We start from the raw sequence: 22,584 nt of genomic DNA, 5'->3' as shown, positions 1-22,584 counted from the left end.
TAATAAATTACTTTCCCTTTTATATATATTAAAAAGGTAAGTAAAATATGTTACGCGTATATGTTTATTAAATAAATAAATTATACACATTCCATTATTTATTAATGGATTATCCAATAATACTTAAGTTACCATAATATTATAAAGTAACTTAAAACATAACACGTATCAAATCTATATATATTTTTATTATTTATAAAGCATATACATCAGATTAAATATTACTATTCAAGTTACCATAAAAGTAATTAATAAATTAATTTCCTTTTTATATATGTGTATAATATATATCTATATATATACATACACAATTATCCATGGGTAATAATCCACACACATCCAATCTCCTATCTAAGTAATCCATGGGACCCAATTGGTTAGCCCATTACTACTAACCATAACCATAAAAGAAAAATAAAATAAAATAATGAAATAAAAGAAAATATTTAATTTATAATTAATCAAAACACCATTTAAGCACATAATCTAATTAAACAATTAACACATAAACAAATACAAATAATATATAGACACGTAATCAAATAATTAAGAAATACCTAATTCAATTAAACATATAAGTAATTAGTTAAATAATCAATTAAATAATTAACAATACAATTAAAACAGATAAATAAATACCGAGACTATCATTTTAAAATTAAGATATTACATATATATCTCTCTTGTAAATAAGGATGCCAAAGTTGTCGCAATGGATAAGTCCTCCTCATAACATTTTCTCGCATTTAAAGTCGGAATGCAAGAGCCACTCAATGGCACATCCAGACCCTTTCGGACCTAATACTTGGCGAAACACCGTATCAAAGACTCATATCAACCTTTACGAATAAGGGGGTTTCAACCCAAAATGTTATGAAAGGCGGGGTTGTATTTATATATGTGTGAAACGTCTCGAATTGTTTTCTTTCTTTCGAGTCGTGTATCATTGCTAAAGGAATTCATCGTTGTCGAATGAGCTCCAGACAACTCCATCACGAACTCAGCGAAACCCTATCATCCATTCTTGATTGTGAGCGAAACCCTAGTTATTTGATTTGTGAATATTTGAGGATTTTTGGTGTGAAAGAAAGAAATCCATAAAATTCAAACTTGAATCTTCAACAACATCATCATCATCATAATGGTCACTTGTCTCTTTTCAAGTTCACGAAGGCGTAGTTGGATATCTGTGTTGAGGGACAAACGCAGCCTCGAGCTGCCGGAAAAAGCAACGAAGGCAGCAAATTGGGATCGGAAAATCTCTCGGCAACTTCAACAGACGCCGGTGAGAGTGCTGGGAACATGAAGGCACATGTTTAATCCTAGAATCAGCTTCATTTTCTTCCGAATTATGTTCGATATAAACTTTCTAGAGGGAGAAAATAAGCATTCAAATCTTCGATTGCTCTGAATCCAACACAAGATACGAATTCCAAACGCTCGTTTTTTGCTCTCTCTAGCTCTGCACCCAACGATCCGTTTGGCAATCAAAGATATCCGAACCAAGGTGTGTGCTTGTGAACAATATTTGTGGATTTTTGGTGTGAAAGAAAGAAATCCATAGAGTTCAATCTTGAATCTTCAACAACATCATCATCATCAGAATGGTCACTTGTCTCTTTTCAAGTTCACAATTTTTTTCGATGCAGAGGCATATTGGGATAAGGTTTGGACTCTCAACATTTGATTGTTCATGTTGTATCTAAATTGTTCATTGGATAATATTATTTGATCATATCTTGTTCATCTCAATCTTAGGTTGATTTGTTTCTTTTTGTTTCTGCAGCTCCTGCTATGTTAAAGAGGCCATTCCAATTTTGCTATATACTGTGCTGATCTTTTTCTGTATTCTTTCTTATAGCTGTTTATATAATTAGGACAGATTGGTTCTCTTATTAATCCATCAGAATTATAATATAATAACAGTGATGGCCCTAATACTAGTGTAACTTAGGTGGGTTAATTACCTAGTTATATATCATAATCATTTTTGTCATCGCGGTACTAAGTGGTTTACCTTGGTCTCAGTGGTTTTTCTACATCCTAAAAAGTAATCCCTCATTCATCCTCATTTATTTGGAACTTTCATTTAAATTTAATTTTTTTTATTAAATTTTTTTTCGAACAGGGATTTATTGACAAGTTTAGTTTGTTGATATTTTTGATGTTCTAACAAAGTATTGCCGGAGATTTGTGTCTTTATCTACTTCAGTGCAGTTCAAGGTAATGGACTTAGGGTTGCGTCTTGAATAAGCTTGTGAGTCAATTGGAAAGATAGCTTTTATGTGTATGATATAAAAATGAAGTTTCTTTGTTATAATTTTAGTGGTATATTTTTTAATTATTGTCTTGCAACTATTTGAAGCCAATGTTAATGTGGTAGACAAAAATTTGAAGCTAATGTTAATGATAATAAAGATTCAAATAGCATTGACAAAAGTGGAAATAAACAAAAAAAGGACACTGTATTCACAACGCAGAAAAATTTAGTCACATACATGAAGCATGCTGCCTGATGCATTTACTAGCTTAATTTATTACTTTTGATAACTTATCAAAAAAAAAAATTAATTTATTACTTTTGATAAAGATCTCAAATTCTTTGCTTGCTTCATCTAACAGAATAATGCTTACACTAGCTTTTATTAATTTATTACATTTGATAAAGCTCTCAAATACTTTGCTTGCTTCATGTAAGTGAATAATGCTTACACTCCATCTCTATATAGCAGTTTAGAGAGGGAGAGACTCTACATTCCAGCTCTAGTACTATCTGATATTGGGATTGATTGACTAGAGCTAAACACATCTACTCCACCGTGTTAGAGATTCTCTAAAACTTTCACACCCCTAATCTCCCCTTGTCCTTCCATTAATATTATTAATGGCTTCCTCAAAGTCTGCGTCATTTGTAAAGTACCCATATCCGGAAGAGGTTAATGTGAGGGACTTTGTTCCTGTCATCCTCTCTAAACAAAACTATTTTGTGTGGAAAAAGCTGATGCTTCGTCTTTTTGAGAGTCAAGGCTTGGTTGGTTTCTTCAATGGCAAAGTTCCGGCACCACTTGAAAGGATCACAGTACCAAATAGTGATATTATCTCGAAGGAGATGGAGAACAAGGATTACCAGGATTGGAAAAGATCAGACGCGCTGTTACAAAGATGGGTTTTAGCGACGATCAGTGAAGATGTTCTTCCAAATATGGTTTGCTTGAAAACTGCTAAAGATATTTGGTCAAAGTTAATTTCCCTGCATGAAAGAAAAATAGGTAAGGTCATGACTTAATTATGTGAATGATTACATAAAAAATATTGGGTACCCAGGGGTACCACAATGTAGTACTCCGAATAGTTATTTCCTATTATGAAGAAAAATAGTTAATTTTCTCAAACTCATCCTCTTTTGCAGAGTACCCATTCCCAGCAGAGATCAATGTGAGGGACTTTGTTCCCATCAAGCTCTCTGTAGATAACTCTTCTACGTGGCAAAAGTTGATGCTTCGTCTTATTGAGAGTCAAGGCTTGGTCGGTTTCATCAACGGGCAGGTTTCACAACCAGTTAAAAGGATCATGGTACCAGATGATGGTGGTAATTGCTCTACCAACGTGACAACGGAGATAGAGAATGAGGATTACAAGGCCTGGAAAAAAACTGATGCCCTGCTGCAGAGCTGGATTTTAGGGACGATCCTTGAAGATGATATTGAGCTTGTGTTAGATTACGAAACCACAAAAGAAATATGGGAAATGATCAACTGGAACTTCAATCCTGACTCCTCTGGTGAAAGTAACACTGGTAAGGCTTATTCTTCTAATGTTTTGCAGTGCACTTTCCTAGTTTTTGTTATGTATTTTTCTTGTTTTTGTTTTGTTATGTTCTTATAGTTTTGTTTTGAGAAATTGTAATTCTTGTAAACGGTTTAAAATTGAAATTCTTACAAGTTCTCCAATTTATTTTATCCAGTCTCTTTTAATGGGGTTTGTAAATGTTTCTATTGATATATATATTGCCAAAATAATTATTTGTTACGAAATTGGGTCTTACCTAAGTCTAGGAATTTTTGTGGGAATTGTTAAGGCCCCGTTTGGGAAGTGTAGTGTGATGTAGTGTACTGCTCTAGCCTAGAACAGAACAAGTGTTTTGTAGTGTGATGTTCTGAAATGAGAACAAAACATGTTTGGTGTTCCAAGTTTGCTCTACCGAATCATGGAACAAAAACATGGTAGAACATGTTTGGTAATGTATATTGTTCTAAGAAATATGAGAACAAAACATGTTTGGTGTTCCAAAGTGTAACCAAAATTAATTTGATAAATAAAATAATTAAATATGTTGGATTAAAAATGTTTTTAAATAATATTTTCTTCAATGCATTTTTTCTAACTTTATTAAGTATAAAGTAAGAAAAAATGATTGTATTATTTTAACATATTGTTCCTCTATTTATCTTAATTTATTATAAAAACCATTAAAATAAATTAAAAAAATCCAAATATGGAACTGAAATAAAGTTTCAACATATCATAGTTTCATGAATTTTAATATATTACATACACGAGTATCAAAAATATTACAGCATTCGTCAACAATGCCAATAAAAGTTCATGAAATAAAATTAAACTTTCAATATTACATTATTTCTCAACAGCCACAATAATAAACAACAACAACATAAGCAAAAACAACAAAAATATAGTTATAGTAAGACAACAACAACATCCATAGATAATGTAGTTTTGCCGATTTTGTTGAGCTTGCATAACAGCAACTACATCCTCCAACTCTTCCTGCACATGACCACCCACTGGCAGACGTTGGTGCATGTCATCCAACCATATAATTTTTCAAACATTGTCAACATTGTCAGCAAACATTGTCAGCATTGATATCTATCTAATTACATAGTTTTAATAAAAATGTGTTAAAAGGGTCATTAACAATTGTAATCTTAGCCAATAACATCGTCTTAACTACACAATTATAATCACGCCATTAAATGCAAAAACAATTTGAGTTGTTTTACTTACATAGTCCGATAATTAGACACATCCTATTATACTCACGTAAGTTGGGAATAATGTCATCGGATTTACCATTTTTCTTTCACATTTATCTCAACATTAAAGCAAACATATACGCCTTTTTGTCTAGGCCCAGGCTCGAACCTCAAGTTATACAACTAGTCCAAAAGCCCTTTGATTATTTGATCTTTCATTGTTAAAGTGTATAAGATAGAATCCCAAAACATTATACAAGGGGTTAGATCTATTTTCTTGTTTTTCATACTTCTTATTTCAGTTCATTCCTTATTTGTAATCAAACATTTCTTTATGCCCAGGTCCTCTATAGTTTTGTCTTTATGACCTCGTCAAAAGTTTTACAATTATTAATCATATGTGTTTTGTCCACTAATTAAGAATGGTAACTTTTTTCAAGTATCAACTAAACAATTCGACTAACAATTCGACTAAAAATAGACCAATAAATATATTCATATGATTTCACGTGGCATTTTTTCGATGCCTGTTAATCACCTTTCATTCACATTGATTTGTTGGTAATATTTTACGTTTTAGAGCCAAACAGCACTTAAATCTTGGAAGTTACATTATGACAAATTAGGATCGAAAGAGTTCATTAGCAAAAGGAAATTCTTGAAATTTTGAAATGATATCATATGATAGTTGGAAAGAGAATCTCTCCTTATGTAGATACTGAAATTTCAATTCAAACCAACAATATAGATAAACAAACAGTGCTATGGTCAACATCAGATCTGAATGAGTAAATGAATTGGGTGTTAGCATTTAAGTCCGACCGCAAACCACCCGACCAGAAACAGTTAATATCGATCAGACCCGGTCCTTGATCAGGTGAAAATACAATAAACCGGTATATTGAACTCCTGAACCTTCATGGGACACTAGAAACTAGGAAATGAACCTTGCCAAAGTTCATTGAACTTTGAACCTCCATGCAGAAAAACAGAAAATAGGAAAATGATTCTTCAAACCCGGAAACAAGAAGGGTTGTTTCTCTTGCTCATTCACATTAAAATGGAGCATAATCAATTTAGAAGGGAAATATAACACCGAAAATACATAGGTTTTGGCACTCGTATATTTAACACAACGTAACAGTACAACAATCAAATTATATAAAATCTATTTTCATAAACCTTCATTAATTGTGGAAGTCCCATGGCAATGTAAACCAAACTTATAATCCAATCTATATCAAAGATTAGAAGGAAAAAAAAAAATTACATGGGAACGACTCGGGCCTTGTACATGCAAATGTAAGCCATATGCCAATCGCCTGTAAGAAAAGTAAAGAGAATACATTAAAATGAGAGGAAGAAATATTAGTGACACCAATCTCTACTTATTCTCATTGAGATGAATGTGGAGCAATGTTTTGAATATGGGACTGGATCTGGTGGTCAAACCGTTCAGACCAGGAAACAGACCTCCAAATCCTCCCTCATAAAAACATCTCATCTTTTATTGTGGGTCAGTAAATTCTTCTTACTAAAATAATTACACAATTGAACACACTTGTTCTGTCATTTCACAACTGTTTTGTTGAATGATATATGTCGAGTATAGAGATAGGAATATGTGTGGCTCATATCAAGAACTGAAGAGCATGAGGTCGCGTGATTAACGTGATAGAATCGCTGGAAGACAACAAGTTTTTATATCAAGTATTCAAGTATTCAAAAAATAATCGCTGAAAAATACTTGTTTTTATATAATTAACAACATCCATATATATATATATCAACTCTTCCTGCACACAGGATCATTGACCACAAAGATGCATCAATTTAACAAAAAAATGCACACAGTGGCTATGCCTATATATAATTAATTATATATCTATATATATATATATATGTATACATATATATATATCTATGTATATACAATGCACACAGGATCTAACAGTGTCACCGGGTTGCAATCAAAACCCTTTCCTTCAGTCCACTGTGAATTTTTTGAACATTCCACCACAAAATCCCCATTACTGAACATTTTAATTGACAAACAAATTACAAAATCAAAGCAAGTTAGAAGCTTGATACAAGAGGCTTGGCAGTTTGATGGTCCGGCGAAGCCACAGTACACCATAAATAGAGATACAAGAGAGCATTCCTCAACAAATCAGGCAACAAGGTCTTCATAATTAATTTTTTTTTTCAAGCAAACAAAAAATTAACTCACTTGGTGTCGACGATGAAGGTAAATAGACCGAGAATCGCCTGTGAATCCGAGAGTGCAGAGAGCAGCGGCGAAGCTTGGTTCGCCGGAAAACCCAGAGGTCACAAAGGGGAAGTTTATCTTCAGATCTGCATACACAATGGAACACCGAGAACAAGGATCTTCATTATACATGTGACTAAATTTAGACAGAACAGAATGACTCCATTTATGAAGAAGATGCATGTTTGGAACTCACCGGTGAGAAGAAGACGTTGCCGAGAAGCTTCGTATTTACATCAATGGTGTCGATTTCAACCCTAGATCTCGGAAAGCTCCAGACACAAAAGGGTACACTGTGAATCGCCTCAGTCGTGTAGAGAGAACCCTAGAACAAGATGGACTGATTCTTTACATTTTGTTATGTGGATTCCTTGTTTTTGGGCTGTTGTTCTCCATTCTACAGTGAATAGTAGGCCGACCATAATTTGGGAACACTTTGGAACATGATTTTTTTGTTCCGGAAATTGGCCGAAAAACTGAAATTGTTCTAGCACTATTGGACACAATACAGCCCAAACAAGTTGGTGTCCTCAATAGTGTCCATTTGCACCGTAGGGAAGGGCATAGAACAAGATGGAGCATGCCCCAAACAGGCCCTAAGTGAATTGTTATGTCCAAAGTTTGTAACGAATAGCTTAACATATACTACAAAACCAAATTGTAGTGAATATAATTACATTTGCTACAAAACTAAAATGCGATGACTTTTTGCTACCTGCCTTTGCTACAACTTGGTGACAAAATTTTTGTCTCTAGAATTCTCTTGCTATGAAAACATAACTTTTTCCTGAAAACAAAAAAAAAAATTTGTAGCAAAAAACCTACTTTTTTGTAGTGAAATCACCATGATTACTCTTCTATATTTAAACTAGACAGTTTTCGTTAGTGTGTGTGATAATTATCTAGCTATCAGAAATATGGTGGTCCTTAATCATTATCAAGCACTGATACTACATGTTTTTTGTTTTTTGGGTAAAGCACTGATACATGTTACTACATAGACATGCATGGTACTGGGAAAAAGGACCAAAGAGAGACTGAATAGGATTTTTGATCGACATTATTTTATATAAAAGTTAATCTGGTTGAATAAATGCACAATAAACATAAAAAGTTTTGTTCATGAGTTAATTTTGTATTACTCTTCCTATATTAAATCCTTGAATTTCATAGTTTTTTTTAAAAAAGAAGGTGAATCTAGTGCACAAGGCTTTTGCTATTGCAGGGTCTATAGAGCATCAGACGTATGCAGCCTTACATTCGCTTGCAGAGAAGTAGTTTTTTGTTTCAAACTTAAATTTCATAATCATGAATGAAATAATTAAAAAGATTCTGATCACTAATTTTTATTTGTGTTTTTTCATGACAATGCCATATGAAGAAACAGAAGAAGATCCAACTAGTCAATACTTGCCGCTGCACAAAGCTGCATTGACAGGTGACTGGGAGGCTGCCAAAGAATCTATTTAAAAAAATCCAGGTGCTGAGAGAGCCTTCATCACGAGAACCAAAGAAACAGCACTCATGATAGCAATTAGATCTGCGCGGGGAAACCATTTTGTGAAGAAACTCTTGGAGTTCCTGGCACCAGAGGATTTGGGTCTACGTGATAATGGTGGCATGACAGCTCTACATCATGCTGCAATAGCCGGCAACACTGAGGCAGCCAAGTTCTTAGTGGACAAGAACCCAGACCTGCCCAATTATTGTAGCAATAATGATGTGTCACCTCTCCTCCAAGCTGCTACATTCTGCCGAAGAAAGATGGTTGTTTACTTGTTGGACGTTACTAAGACAGATATTACACCCAAACTATTTGAGGGTATAAATGGTGCTAAACTTGTCAAAGATCTGATACTTAGTGGTCTTTATGGTAAGCAGTATTTCATTTCCATAGAAAATGCTTTTAATTCGAAAGAAGTCAGCATCACTTAGTACAACTCGTTCACCTATAATACTTCTGCACAAGCACATGCCAAAAAAAAAAAAGAAGAAAAAAAGAAAAAGTTTAAAGTAAAACAGTTTCTTACTACTAATGAATTCTTAATTTTATCTAATGTATGTTGCAGACATTGCTCTACTATTAATTCGGTGCTACCCCGAACTGGCATGGGTGCGACCTTATTCGGCCCTGACAATAATTGCTTCCAAAAGTTCTTCTGCGTTTAAAAGTGGAGCACACTTAAACTGGTGGCAAAACTTACTATACTCTTGTTAGTCTCTTAATCTGCTATCTCTCCTCTTTTTATTGTTTATTTTGCTGTACAATTATTTTTTACCTTTGTTGGGGTTGGACGTGCATATCTCCTTGGTTCTTATTCCGTTATTGGTTTGGAAATTTTTTGTTTAAGTAGTAGGAAAAAGAAAAGTTTTAAAATACTATATATAGGAAAGTTGAATCTCCAAATGGCAAAAACTCTGACCTCACATTCTTGAGGCTGAGAGTTTGAATCTCCTTGGGGCCACCCCTTTGTGATTTTCTCGGTACTTGCCTGGTGCATACGGGATGGAGATTATGGTGTGCTTAAGGCCAAACTCACCCATGGTCGACCAAAAAAAAAAAAAAAAGGGTCAAAAGTTCTTTGCAAATATAATACTAAAAATTATGACATTACAAGAGTCCATGACGTAGTAGAACCAAAATAGGAGGAAAATAAATATAATTAATTTAGAGGATCCCTAAAATTCACTAGGAATTTTTTTTTCTAAATTTCATTGTTGTATCAGAACAATAGTAATTCAGTGACTGCAACCTTAAAGATAATAATAAAATTGTTTGGCTTGTAATTCCAAGTCCCAGGAGGCAAGACAAGATTGTTTGGCTTGTAACATGGGTCAAGCTTGCCACAAATGTGAGTGAGTCAAACTATTTATATTTCAGACTGTGGGTAGGTCTTCTAAGGATCGGTTGACTATAAGGGTTTAGGAATAATCGTCATTGACCATTTTCTAAATGCCTTATCGATGAGGGCTTCCGGCAAAAATGAAAGCTCAACAATGAGATTAGAAAACACATATGTGCTGAATAAGAAATTCAACACGCTCATGAAGAAAGACATTCATTAATAGATGGAAAAGTTAAAGTAGTGGTTGCAAGTGATGAAATAAAAACCTTCAATGAGACTTTCTTAGAGAGATTTTTCCCACTCATTCTTATACTAAATTATCGGACTAAAAATAAGCTACAACTACCTAATTTAAAGCCAAAGAGCTACAAGGATTGGGAAACTGAAGAGATGTGATAGATAAAGCTACAAGCTATAAGCCATGATAAGCTAAGATATTGGCTTATTGGATGATAGTGCTAGACCCCCTGCTTGTGGGACTTTTATCTGGTATTTATAAGGGTCTAGCTCTGCTCTTTTTTCTTTTTTTTTTCCTAGTTGGTACTCCCACACTCCCTACCAAGGAATTGTTTGCACCCAAGAGGAGTCGAACCTTAGACTTGATGCTTCTTGAGGCACCAGGGAAAGTGACTTACCGACTTGAGTCAACCCCTTGGGGTATCTAGCTTGGCTTGTTGCTTGGTTCTCTTCATATAACTTTTCATGGGAATCAAGTTTGAAAGCAATCAGTCACGACTGCCCATGGACTCTTCAACTTTTGGCAATCTTATGTTTGACCATGCGTCAGTTTTGTGTGCTACCCATCTCTAGTTGGTGAGCTTCAACCTCTTTATGCTTTGTTGATTCTACTTGTTTACCCATTTTTAGCTTTTCCCAACCATGCTAGCTGAAAATCTAATCTTGTCCATGCCTTGGCTGTTGAACCCTCTTAACGACCTTTAAGCATGATCATACTATTTATTTTAAACTTCTATTCAATTTGCTTAACTTGGTTTCTGGAGCTCTGTTGAATCTTGGGAACTTCACCATTAACTTAAATTAAACTTGTCTTCACATCCTTGGTATTATTATTTTTTTTTGATAAGTTACATCCTTGGTATTATGAATTGAGAAGATGTCTTGGATCACAATTTGATCGAGCTAGGGTTGGTGTTTCTGTTGACCACTATGGTGGTAATGCGCTGTATTGACCACGTGTTGATCCTTGATTCAAACAATTTGTCCCTAGCATGGCAACCTGGGATTTCCAACAATTCATGAGAGTCAAGAGTTGCAACCGAGGAATTGAGACATCTCTGAGTCATGATCTCTTCTGGTCAACAATTCATGATCTCTTTTGGTTAACAATTCATGATCTCAGTCCTCAATCGGCATGGTCAACATATTTCTTAGGACAATTATTAAAGATAATGATCATTTGCTCTTGACCGCTTTGTCTTGAAATTCTCCCCCTTAACCACACTGATTGAGGGATCATTTAATCGACATGTGACTATTACTACTCACAAAGTTATGCCAAATTGTGGTTCGAGCTTAGTCTTTTCTTTCATGATTCTTGATCACAACTTGGACTCTCTATTTGTTCTTCATATACTGAAATCTCTTTGTCAATCTTCACCATTGACATAGGGCATAATCCGAACCACGTAAATTTTTGTGTTGTGTGGTTCATGGTTTTACTTTTTTTGTCTTTTTGTTATGATTAACCACCATCTACTCTAAAAGCTTAAGCTATTAGAGAGGGTGTAACTTTAATATTTAAATCCTTTTAACACGCCCCCTCACGTGTGGCCTTCTTTGGTCCAACACGTGTTTCAGTTTTAATTATCAGGGTGATGGTGAGGGTTGAACACTATGCCTTACTTTCTCTAATACCATGTTAACCACCATCTACTCTAAAAGTTTAACCTATTAAAGAGGATGTAATTTTAATATTTACATCCTTCAACAATTATTGTTCTTGGTATTGAGGTGTTTGTGGTAACACAACTATCAAGATCAATCCCTTATCAACGAGTTGGTCCCATAGAAGGATGCTTTTTATGACTTACTTGCTTGTCTCTTGATTGATTTGACCTTCCTCTAACAGTAACAAGTTGGTCCCATAGAAGGATGCTTGTTAGACTTGCTTACTTGTCTCTTGATTGATTTGACCTTCCTCTAACAGTAGTTTTCCTTGAGATGCTCGACATCCTTTGTGTTCCATGGTTAGTGATTAGTTTCGTTGCAACCAGCTCTCTTGGTTAAGGTTTAGGTAATTGTCTTGCCCTGATTTTTCCTACGACAACATCGTGGGGGAATGTTTATTAAGTTGATGTAGATGAGGATGCCCTTAGAAAAATAAGATTTTTTATGGGACAAAATGTAATATGGCCTTAGGAACATGGAGTCGCTATCTAAAATTGAGTTGTGGTGTGTTAGATCACTTAGAATATGTGATTCGAATTAAATTGAATGACCATACTTACTGATTCAATGGTTTTGATTATGCATGGGGAAGGGATTAGGCACCCCACAAATACATACTTATGCATTGTTACTAAACTTTTACATGTTTCTCTAAGTATGTCAGTGCAGGTAGAACCTTATAAGATTCTCTGTTAATTTAGTCTTGTTAGAAATGATATTAGGCCTATTATGAAGACCTTAACTCATGTCATTATGGCATAATGCTTATGACTTGGTAACCCGAGTATTAACTTGAACATTGTGATGACATGGACTAACCTATGTACAAGTGACCAAGTGTTAAATGTGAGAGGCACCTAATGCAACTAATGCTAACTTGAATTAAGAGAAGCTAGCGACTTTTTATTGGTGGAACCAAACCAAGGGTGGCCTACATATTTTTCCTTTGAAAAGGAAAGAATCAGGTATAGTTTGAAAAGACATGTTTCGACCTAGGGTACTTTATTATAATTTTGGCAGAGTTACATTTTGACAAATGAGTTTTGTTAAGTGTCAAAAGAAATTATTTTATTGTAAAAATTGATGTAGAAGTATTTATAAATTTGAAAATTTTAGAAAATTTTTAAAGTTTTTAAAACAATGCATTATATATGATGTATTAAGTGATATTTGGTGAAAATTCGACAGAGTATTGATGCAGCCCAATGTCTTAGGGACATAGTGATCATATTTTGATGATTTGACCAGAAGCTAAATGCACCTAAAAATGTTAGATATGACCAAAATGTGCTCCTAATGAGTGATGACAACTGTGCAATTACTTAACCACATTTCTGAATTAGAATGCCATCAAAGCTCCAATTTGAGGTAAAATTTTGAGATTTCTAAAATTCCATGAAAATGAATATTTTTAGAAACAATATGAAATTTAGAATTGCTGGAAAAATAAAGAAAATCGTATGGTTTTGAAAATATTAGGTCTTTGGTATACTAGGCAGACTAATTCAATTACATTATTTATGCAAAAAAATAAATCAAATAAAGATAAAAAGATATTATCAAATATAGACAAATGAATTTGGTCTTTGCCCTCTTGTAGATTCCCAGATCCACTATACTTTCTCCTTCAATGTGGAGAATAAACCCATTACAAAGAAGCTTCAAGCTCTCTTTCCCCCAAAGTGAAAAACCCTTCGCTTTGAATCCAAGGGATACGCTAGCCCTCTTCCATTAGCAATAAATGATAGAGAATGATTTTGGTACAACAATAATTCTCTCACAGATTGATTTTTCAATACAAGCTACAGTTATAAATGAAAGAAAGTTGAAATCTAGAATTTGGGGTTCTAATGATTGATTACAATAAATGTTGTTTGCATTTAAGCTCAATGGTAGTTCATACTCCTAAATGTTCAAAACATTGAGTATTTATAGTCCCTCTAAAAAATATGGTTGTTTGGTGCCCTAGATGCACAAAGGGATAATTGAACTAACTGTTGCATTTTTGAAATCACAGATTTAGTGGACTAACTTTACAAGTTGGTCGACTGACTTTCAAAAGTTAGTCAACCGAGTCTTTAATTGGTCGAATGAAAGTTTATGTTCAAAAATGATCAAAAGTACATTTGACTACTTTCGGTTGACTGAATCTTTGATTCTATCAAACTGATTCTTAGTACACTATAGTGATTTTAGTTGACTGATGAAAACACTTAGTTGATTGATTCATTTGAAATCAATTTGCACCCTACACTAGAGTACACTAGTCGATCGACTTATACAGTTGGTCAACTGATTCTCTTGACTTGGAGATTTAAGCCCTGTTTAACCAATTTCGTCAATTGATACGAAAACTTAGTTGACTAATTTCCCTTGTGGAAATTGAATTCTGTTAAAGCTATATAACAAGTTTGAACATTCTCAAGGTTGACTAAGGCCTTATAAAATGAATGAATTAAGTTCGTGGCCTAGACCAAGTATTCTAAGGACCTTTAAATGATACTTTCAATTCTATGATGTCTGTTTCAGTGTATATTGTGTGTCAAACTACTCAAGCACTAAAAAAGTGTGCCCTTTTTAGCTATTGTTTTGTGATCTGATGATAGATATCATATTACCTATTAGATAAGGGTAGGAAACAAAACAAAATGAGTTCGAAACTCCACTACTAGAGATTGTTTCCTATAACCAACCTAATTCCTATAACCAAACCTACATAATATAAACAGAATGGGATACAGTTCTGGAATTAGGCTTCACAATCTGGGTTTTAGAGCCCACTTAGTGAAGAGTTTGAGCTTTCAATCATAGTTACTTCAAAAATAATTTTACCTTGTAATCTAACACTCACCCAAGACCATACTATACTATAATCTTGATCTTCAATCTTTGAGCTTTAATGGTCCATCATCATATTACTTCTTGTTAGTCCATGGCTTTTGAATTACTTGAGATAATTTGATACCTGATAATATGCACACTTAAGTAACAAGTGAATATTTTTAATGTGCTAAATTGGTTAATTTTGATGTTTTCTCCAAAAAAAGGAAAAAAAATCAGGTTGTTAATGCGTGAATGCACACACAAAAAATAGTTTTTTTGGGAAAAAAAATCCTATGGGGTTCTAAGATTGAAAAATGGTTGGTTAAAGGAGGTGCTCATCCCTCTCTCATTTTCTGTACTGCTGTAGCACTCCGGTGATTCTACCAGCAGGACTAACAACAACTTAGCCTACTTTGCGAGAGAGAAACAAGGACCCCTTGCTTAGCCTACTTCACGAGAGAGAACCAAGGGCGCTTGCTTAGAGATATGGGCGAAAGAGATGCAAAAATAAAAAAAAATAAAATAAATGAAGAAAGGTAGAAGATGAGAGAGATGCATGCAAAAGAGAGAAAAACAAATTAAAATAAAACCCTAAAGATGCATCTATATAAGGGTGAGTGAAGAGAGGAAATGAGTTAAGAGGACCTTGTGTCTCTCAAACAATTGTTAGAAGTAGGAAGTTTTCTCAACTTGATTCAATATGTATCATCAAAGGTTGGAAGTTTATTCTTCAAAAGTTTTTACGAGGACTGTAGACTAATTTTGAAAGAGATGAAGGTTGGTTGTACTCCTTGGATTGCTTGGACTTGAGTAAAAGGTGCTTGGAGGCAGTTCAGGACCCTTTCAGGTTGCAGAAGGGAGTTGAATAGGTCGTAATCCCGAAATCTAGTGGAGGAAGGGGTTATTTATAGAAGTTTTGGGCCAATGGGAATTACGGAAAGCCGAAACTATGATGTTTTAGGGAAAATATCATCATTTCCGCATCAAGTGATGTGGCAATCCCATTCTTGGGCAGTAATCCTCTGTGCCACATCTTTTGATGTAGCAATTTGAAACCTCCTCGATTTTCATGACAAAATCGTGTTTTAAGTGATAATGACCTAATTATTTTTCATGTTATCATATTTTTAGCGATAGAATCTGATTTTGACTAGGTTTTGAGTCGTTTGACCCTTAGCCTTTGGGATAGTCTAATGAGAGAATCTCAGGGACTCCTTTCAAGATCGAAAAAAATAGAAATAGCCCAATCAAAGGGATATTTTGGGGTTTTTATTAAGGTAAAGTAATCCAAATTTCATTATGTAAGCATCAATTTGAGGTTTTGATGAAGCCAAGATGATGATTTGAAAAATCAGGAATGGGTGCTCATGACTGGACGACTCCTATGGCTCTTATGCGATTCAATGGTGGAAGTATTCGAATCGAAAGGTATTTTTAGGATTTGTAGGTAAAATGACTTGAATTTTACCATAGGCATGTCAATTTGAGTTCTTTGATAATGGAAAGATGGACATTTGAAAATCTGGGAATTGATGTAGGCCTGAAACTCAAATTTGTTTGATATCTCAAAATTGGACCAATTGGTTGGATCCAGTTAAAATCGGCTTGTGCAAATGGATGGATTATTATTATTATTATTATTTATTTTTGGTAAGTAAGAGCAAATTGATGGATTATGATCCCAAATGATGTTTTAAATCATTTTTATTGGGTTTGATGAAGGATTAAGACCTCTTGACGTTGATCGTGATTTAAATTAGGGTGTTGGAAACCCTAATTAAAGCTCGACTTGGGAGTCAATTTCATAATTGGAAGGTGAATCAATTTGAAATGTTGAATAATGATGGAATTCTACTTTTGGGTGGATTTAGAGTCTTTCATGCTCTCTTGTTGCTTAGAGGAGTAGAAATTAATATATGAGAAACCCTAACCGGGACTCCAAGACTCGATTTGTAGGTGATTTCACTATTGAGTATGAAATTGACTCGATTGTTTTTTTTTTTTTTTTTGAAATGATTGAATCCCACTCTAGGGTGGATTTGGAGTTTTTGGGACCCCTTGATCGTGACAAGCGACGGACTCTACGAAGTTTCGGTGATGAAAAATAGCTGAAAATAGGGGGTGGGGGCAAAATATGGTATCTACAATTGTCTTTTGCCATATGAACTTTTGACATTGGTCCCTAAGACATTAGGATTTTGGGCATATTTTGAAAGTTAAGACCGTCTATGATGTAATAGAAGCAAAAGGAGGACGATAAATATAATTAATTAATCTACAGAATCCCTAAATTTCACTACAAAAAGATTTTCTAAGTTCAATTTTCGTATCAAAATGAAGAGAATTCAGTCACTACAACCTTATTTAATTATAGCATAGTCTAAACTCTACAAGATTTAAGAAACAAAAGAAAATCTAAGATGTGGACAAAAAGAAAATATTAAATATTATACTTTCTTAAAAAAATCACATTAAAAGACCACAAATAAACTCTAATAAATAAAAAAGAAACTAGAAAATAAATCCTCACTTATTGCCACTTGTTTTGCACTAATTTCATTACTCCATTTTTTTTTTCAAAAACTATTTTTATAAACAGTTTAATAATTTCATTATTATCTCATCTAGATGTACTAACGAAGTTAGAGGACTCTACATACTACCATAGTGGAGGAGACATCGAAAATCCTACCAATAACAGTTTCCTTTCAGGTTTGTCAAATTTCCTAAGTTTTCATTTGTTTATCTTCTTTACTTTGTCTTTTGGTTGATGGTAAGACTTCAAATCCTAACTCTATAACCTTTTTTTAGATGCCATGGCAACATTTGTTCGGTTGCACGAAAATTTCGAATTGGAAATCCAATTCTATGGAATTAGATTCAATTAATTCAATTCCAAATCCGTTGTTTGGATCAACTTTGAATTTCGTCTATTATTGAATACCAATTCCATTTTTTTTTCTTTCATTAAACCATTCATGTATAAATGAATATTTATAGATGATATATGAGAATATATGCCAACATACACACATATGCACACAAATGTATTATCTGAGAACTTGATAGAAATTATAGGTCATCCTAAATTTCCACCCTCTATCTTTGACGTTGACAAATTTACACTGGTTGTGTGCGCAGTGAAGCAAAAGTTGCATTATGCAATATGGAAAGTCTCATTAATATTTGGTAAGGAATGTGTAAAATAGACACTTCAATTTGGAGCATGCAATACTAAAATATATAGCATAACTCCATTCCTCACTTTCATTTAAATTGCAGTGCCACATATGAAGTATATTCGAGAGATAAAATTGAAACACGAGAAAGCACTTCAACTTGTGAAACATCTTTGCAGCGAAAGCTTGAAGTTGAATTACTAACAACTAAAGATATTATTCAAACATCTTTAGTCAGTGCAGCAGTTTCTGGGATTCCTGAAGTTGTTGAAGAAATTATTGAGGTATTTCCGGACTTAGTTTATCACACAAATGAGATGGGACAAAATATATTCCGTATTGCAATTTTGAACCGTTGTGAAGATGTGTTCAACCTCATTTATCAATTTCGCGAGGAGGTACGACACCTTATACTAACAATTAAAGACGTGAACAATAAAAGTTGTCTAGATTTGATTGTAGATTTGAAAAAAGAGCAAAAACTCAATCTTAGAGGTAGTGCAGCTGGTGCAGCTCTACAGATGCAGCGTGAATTGCAGTGGTTCAAGGTAATGAATAGACTATTTTCCAACTAAGAATAAGTGCATCACAATAAATCTCTTTACATTTCATATCCTTAAGTTGATTTTATCAAAATTTACACACTTCCAATCCTCATTAGTAGGGCAAAAAATGTGTCGAGTTTGAGCCTGAAATCTTATTTGAAATGTTTAGATTATAATTTGAAATTTGTTTAGATATGGATTTTATTTATACATTAATTTTATGAGTTAGATATAAATTATATACGATTATATGAACCCTCACATTATGATATGAGTCTGTACATGGATTTACATAGATCTGCTATTGATCAGATCCATTTCATTCATCTAGCAATAAATCTTGCCACGTAACTTTGATGATATTAATTTGATTCCACGATGTCAGGTTTCTGATTATCTATTGTGCTGACTACTTCCCTTAAACGAATAATAAATATTGGATAGGCGTCAAGTACACAAAAGCATGTTTATGCTTGTTAAGTATGACATTTAGTCTGTCTTGCATTTATGTAGATCTAAGAAGCCAGCATATATATATATTTGTGTGTGCGTGTATGTGTCATAGCCCATAGATTAATCCAACCAGTATTGAAACCAAAATTCCTTGTACATATTCATAAGAAATGTTTGTCTTGAGTGGCACAAACAAAATTCACTCTCATGATCTCATCCAGCACAACCAGTGCTAGATTTTACATTTTGAACCGAGCTCAAGAAAGACTGTCCAACCTCTATTCGATAGATCTGACATGCAAAATGCATGGTTCCCTAGATGTGTTAGCATAACTAGATGCTAAAGAGAAGCCTAACCCAATAAGGTTTTTCTATTTCTTCTATAAATTACTATGGAGAGATTTGATACCTCCTGTCAATCCAAACATGTACAACCCCCGTGGTTTTTGTTCACCAGATGATGGAGAAATCTAGTTTCAATTTTGCAAGAAGTAAAAGTTTTTCAGTGAATTCATTTCTTCTTTTTCTAATTTTTAATCTAAAATTATATAATTCTAGATTTCCTTTAAACCATGCCATATTTTAAACTATTAGAAACTTTTGATCAAATCTGCTTTGTAAATGCCAAGTCATTCCATTTAATGCAGGAAGTAGAAAAACATTCAATTACCAAGGAAAGGACTATATCCGGAACAGTATATACTGAGACACATGAGGAGTTGGTCAAAGAAGGAGAGAAATGGATGAAAGACACAGCTACCTCATGCACAATTATAGCAGCTCTTGTTGCTACTGTAGTGTTTGCAGCTGCCATTACAGTACCAGGTGGAGATGATGACAAAAGTGGCATTCCAATTCTCTTCCAAGATAAATCCTTCATACTCTTTGTCGTATCAGATGCGCTTGCTCTTTTCTCATCTGTTTCTTCTGTACTAATGTTCTTATCCATCCTCACTTTGCGTTATTCAATAATTGATTTTCTCGACACCTTACCCAACAGGTTAATTATTGGTCTCCTATCCCTATTTATCTCCATAATATCCATGATGATAGCCTTCGGCGCCACACTCTTCCTTATTTTTGGACATAAGATAACATGAATTCTTTTTCCTATTATTGCATTTTCCTGTATACCTGTGACTTTGTTTGTGTACTCGCAATTTCCTCTCCTGTTGGACATGATCAAATCCACTTATGGCTCCAACATTTTTTGTAAGCAGAGTGATCGTATCCTTTTTTAGATCTGTAAGTTGAGACGGTAAAAAAACATGAACTTGTGTATCATTTGCAATCTTTGAATCCTTGAATGAATGAACTAAATTTTCTTTTTTTTGAGCTTTCACATATAGTTTTGTTTTCTTCTTTTCTGTGTGTCGTTTCGTGATTGGCCGGGACCATTTAATATTTTTATTCACATTCACAACACGAGTGGTCAGGACCACGTATGAGGTGGTGGTTCCGGACCACCTAATAATTCTCTCGACGAGGGAACTTTATTATCTCAATAAAAGGTATGTCACCCTAAGCAAACAGACAGCACTTAACCACTAAAAAAAGTATGTATTTTCTTTGCATCAATGCCCACTTATAATATTCCACTGCCTTTCAACAAATTGATCAGAAGGAATCACCAGTCACTAAATAGTGGCCGGGATCAGCAGATTATAGGGTTTTCTTGGTTCTATATTAAGGGACCCTGTGGTAGCCTCAGTATGCACCAAAAAACCAAGACAAAGTTGCGCCTTTTGGTCAGGTTTTTTTATACTTTATTGTGTTGCTATATAGAAATGGCTGCTGATCAGACAGACCTTAAGAAGCTTGGGTTGCAAGAGTTTGCACTAGAGAGGAGGCCTCCTGCCGATCCTAAGAGATCGGATCTGAGACCGACGTTTGCAATACCGGCTGATTTTCATGCTCGAGAGGGGAGGCCTCCTGCTGATCCTAAAAGATCTGAGATGAAGGAATATCGGTGTCTTAGCCATGGTATGGTGGTGACCAAAGAGGCTATTAGGAAGTACGAGGCGCCAAAATTGTATGGCGGGGCTCTAATTAAGGAATATCGCAAAAGAAAAAATCCTCACTTGAAGTAGAGACTAGAGTTCACCTGTATCTATCTATCTATCTATTATGCTCCTCTTGCATTATGGAGTAGAGTTCACTTGTAGTATATATTATGCATGCTTCCTTATTAATAAGGTTTACTAGTATATGTATCTTGATCCAGCTTTGTTATACTCTCTCTCTTCCTTATATATATTTTGTGTGTGTGTGTGTGTGTTGTGTCCATTATCCATCCATTTATCTATCTATTTAGAATTTTAAGAAGAGAAGGCTGGTTGTCCGAGATTGTACCCATGACTGTTTTTATTTTATTTATTATATTTATTTTATTTTATTTATTTATCTAGAATTTTAAGAAGAGAAGGCTGGTTGTCCGAGATTGTACCCATGACTGTTTTTATTTTATTTATTATATTTATTTTATTTTATTTATTTATCTAGAATTTTAAGAAGAGAAGGCTGGTTGTCCGAGATTGTACCCATGACTGTTTTTATTTATTGTACCCATGACTGTTTCTATCTATCTAGAATTTTAAGAAGAGAAGGGCTGGTTGTCCGAGATTGTACCCATGACTGTTTTTATTTTATTTATTATATATATATATATATTGAAATTTAAATTTAATGGTATATATTTGTGTCTCAAAATTCAATGGAGTTAAATGATATTGTGTCCATGAAGTCTTATCGGTATGATATTGTTGTTGAAAATTTTATGCCAGACAAGAGTATCAGTGAGCCATACTGAGTGCTATATATTATGAAGTTGGTATACTGGTGGAGTTAGTAAACTTGGTCTGTTGGTGGAGTTAGAAACTTAGTATACTGGTGATTATAAGCAAGCAAGGAAGGAGAAAACAAAGAAGCAACACGAAGAAGACAATCGATTCTCTACAAAGTTGTATGATTTATTTTTGCATTAATTTTTATTTTGTGTTTCTTTTTTTCTTTTTTAAATTGTACTTTTTATGTATATAATTGTTATATTTGTTTAGATTCATTAGCTTGCTCATTTCTTTTTAGTAATACTTAATTTTTATTTTTTTATTTTTTTTATTTTATATTGTAACAATTATTATTATTATTTTTATAACAAAATTGTAGATATATATGCGTGTGCAAGAGCAAGAAGGTTTACTTATAAAAAAAATACCAGTATTGTATATATTGAAGATATATATATATGTGTATAAGAGCAAGAGGGTTTACTTATAAAAATTATCATATCATGCATACAAGAGGGATGAATGTTGCCGCCATCATCATCATCATCATCAATAGTAGTCTCCCAGAGGGACATGACATGATATATGCCGGACATGATATATTCCCACCTTCAATAATTGGGTTACTTGCGTACAGAAAGACAACCTAAAAATCTCCTTTATAAAACAACTTTTATTCCCTCAATAAGTGGATTCCAGAGAAAGACAACATAAATCTTCTTCTATATATATAACAATTTATGTTTTTCCCTTAAGCTCGGTATATCTTATTTACTCT

At 33.9% G+C, this 22,584-nt stretch overlaps 1 protein-coding gene across 5 annotated transcripts; it reads left to right on the top strand.

Annotated features, from left to right (window-relative positions):
• The first annotated feature begins 829 nt into the window (after positions 1-829).
• Positions 830-21,254, top strand: LOC132293901 (ankyrin repeat-containing protein ITN1-like). 5 transcript variants are annotated; one of them, XM_059791583.1, is made up of 8 exons: positions 3,657-3,796; positions 8,654-9,139; positions 9,336-9,479; positions 17,472-17,555; positions 17,985-18,032; positions 18,126-18,306; positions 18,485-18,570; positions 19,668-21,254. In XM_059791583.1, the coding sequence occupies exons 2-6, from the start codon at positions 8,791-8,793 to the stop codon at positions 18,224-18,226; spliced, it is 726 nt and encodes a 241-aa protein (XP_059647566.1). In that variant the 5' UTR covers positions 3,657-3,796; positions 8,654-8,790; the 3' UTR covers positions 18,227-18,306; positions 18,485-18,570; positions 19,668-21,254. The 5 variants fall into 5 exon arrangements, with proteins under 5 accessions (XP_059647548.1, XP_059647566.1, XP_059647574.1 ...); XM_059791591.1 differs by having other exon boundaries at positions 8,654-9,088; positions 18,126-18,570; XM_059791574.1 differs by having other exon boundaries at positions 18,126-18,570.
• The last annotated feature ends 1,330 nt before the right edge of the window (positions 21,255-22,584 follow it).

This window comes from Cornus florida, unplaced genomic scaffold (assembly GCF_030987335.1).
Source record: "Cornus florida cultivar Cherokee Brave unplaced genomic scaffold, ASM3098733v1 CherokeeBrave_3.0.0_Hap2_Chr01, whole genome shotgun sequence".
Taxonomy (NCBI): domain Eukaryota; kingdom Viridiplantae; phylum Streptophyta; class Magnoliopsida; order Cornales; family Cornaceae; genus Cornus; species Cornus florida.
Note: the sequence above shows the minus strand (reverse complement) of the source record. Positions and strands in the feature narration are given on the sequence as shown.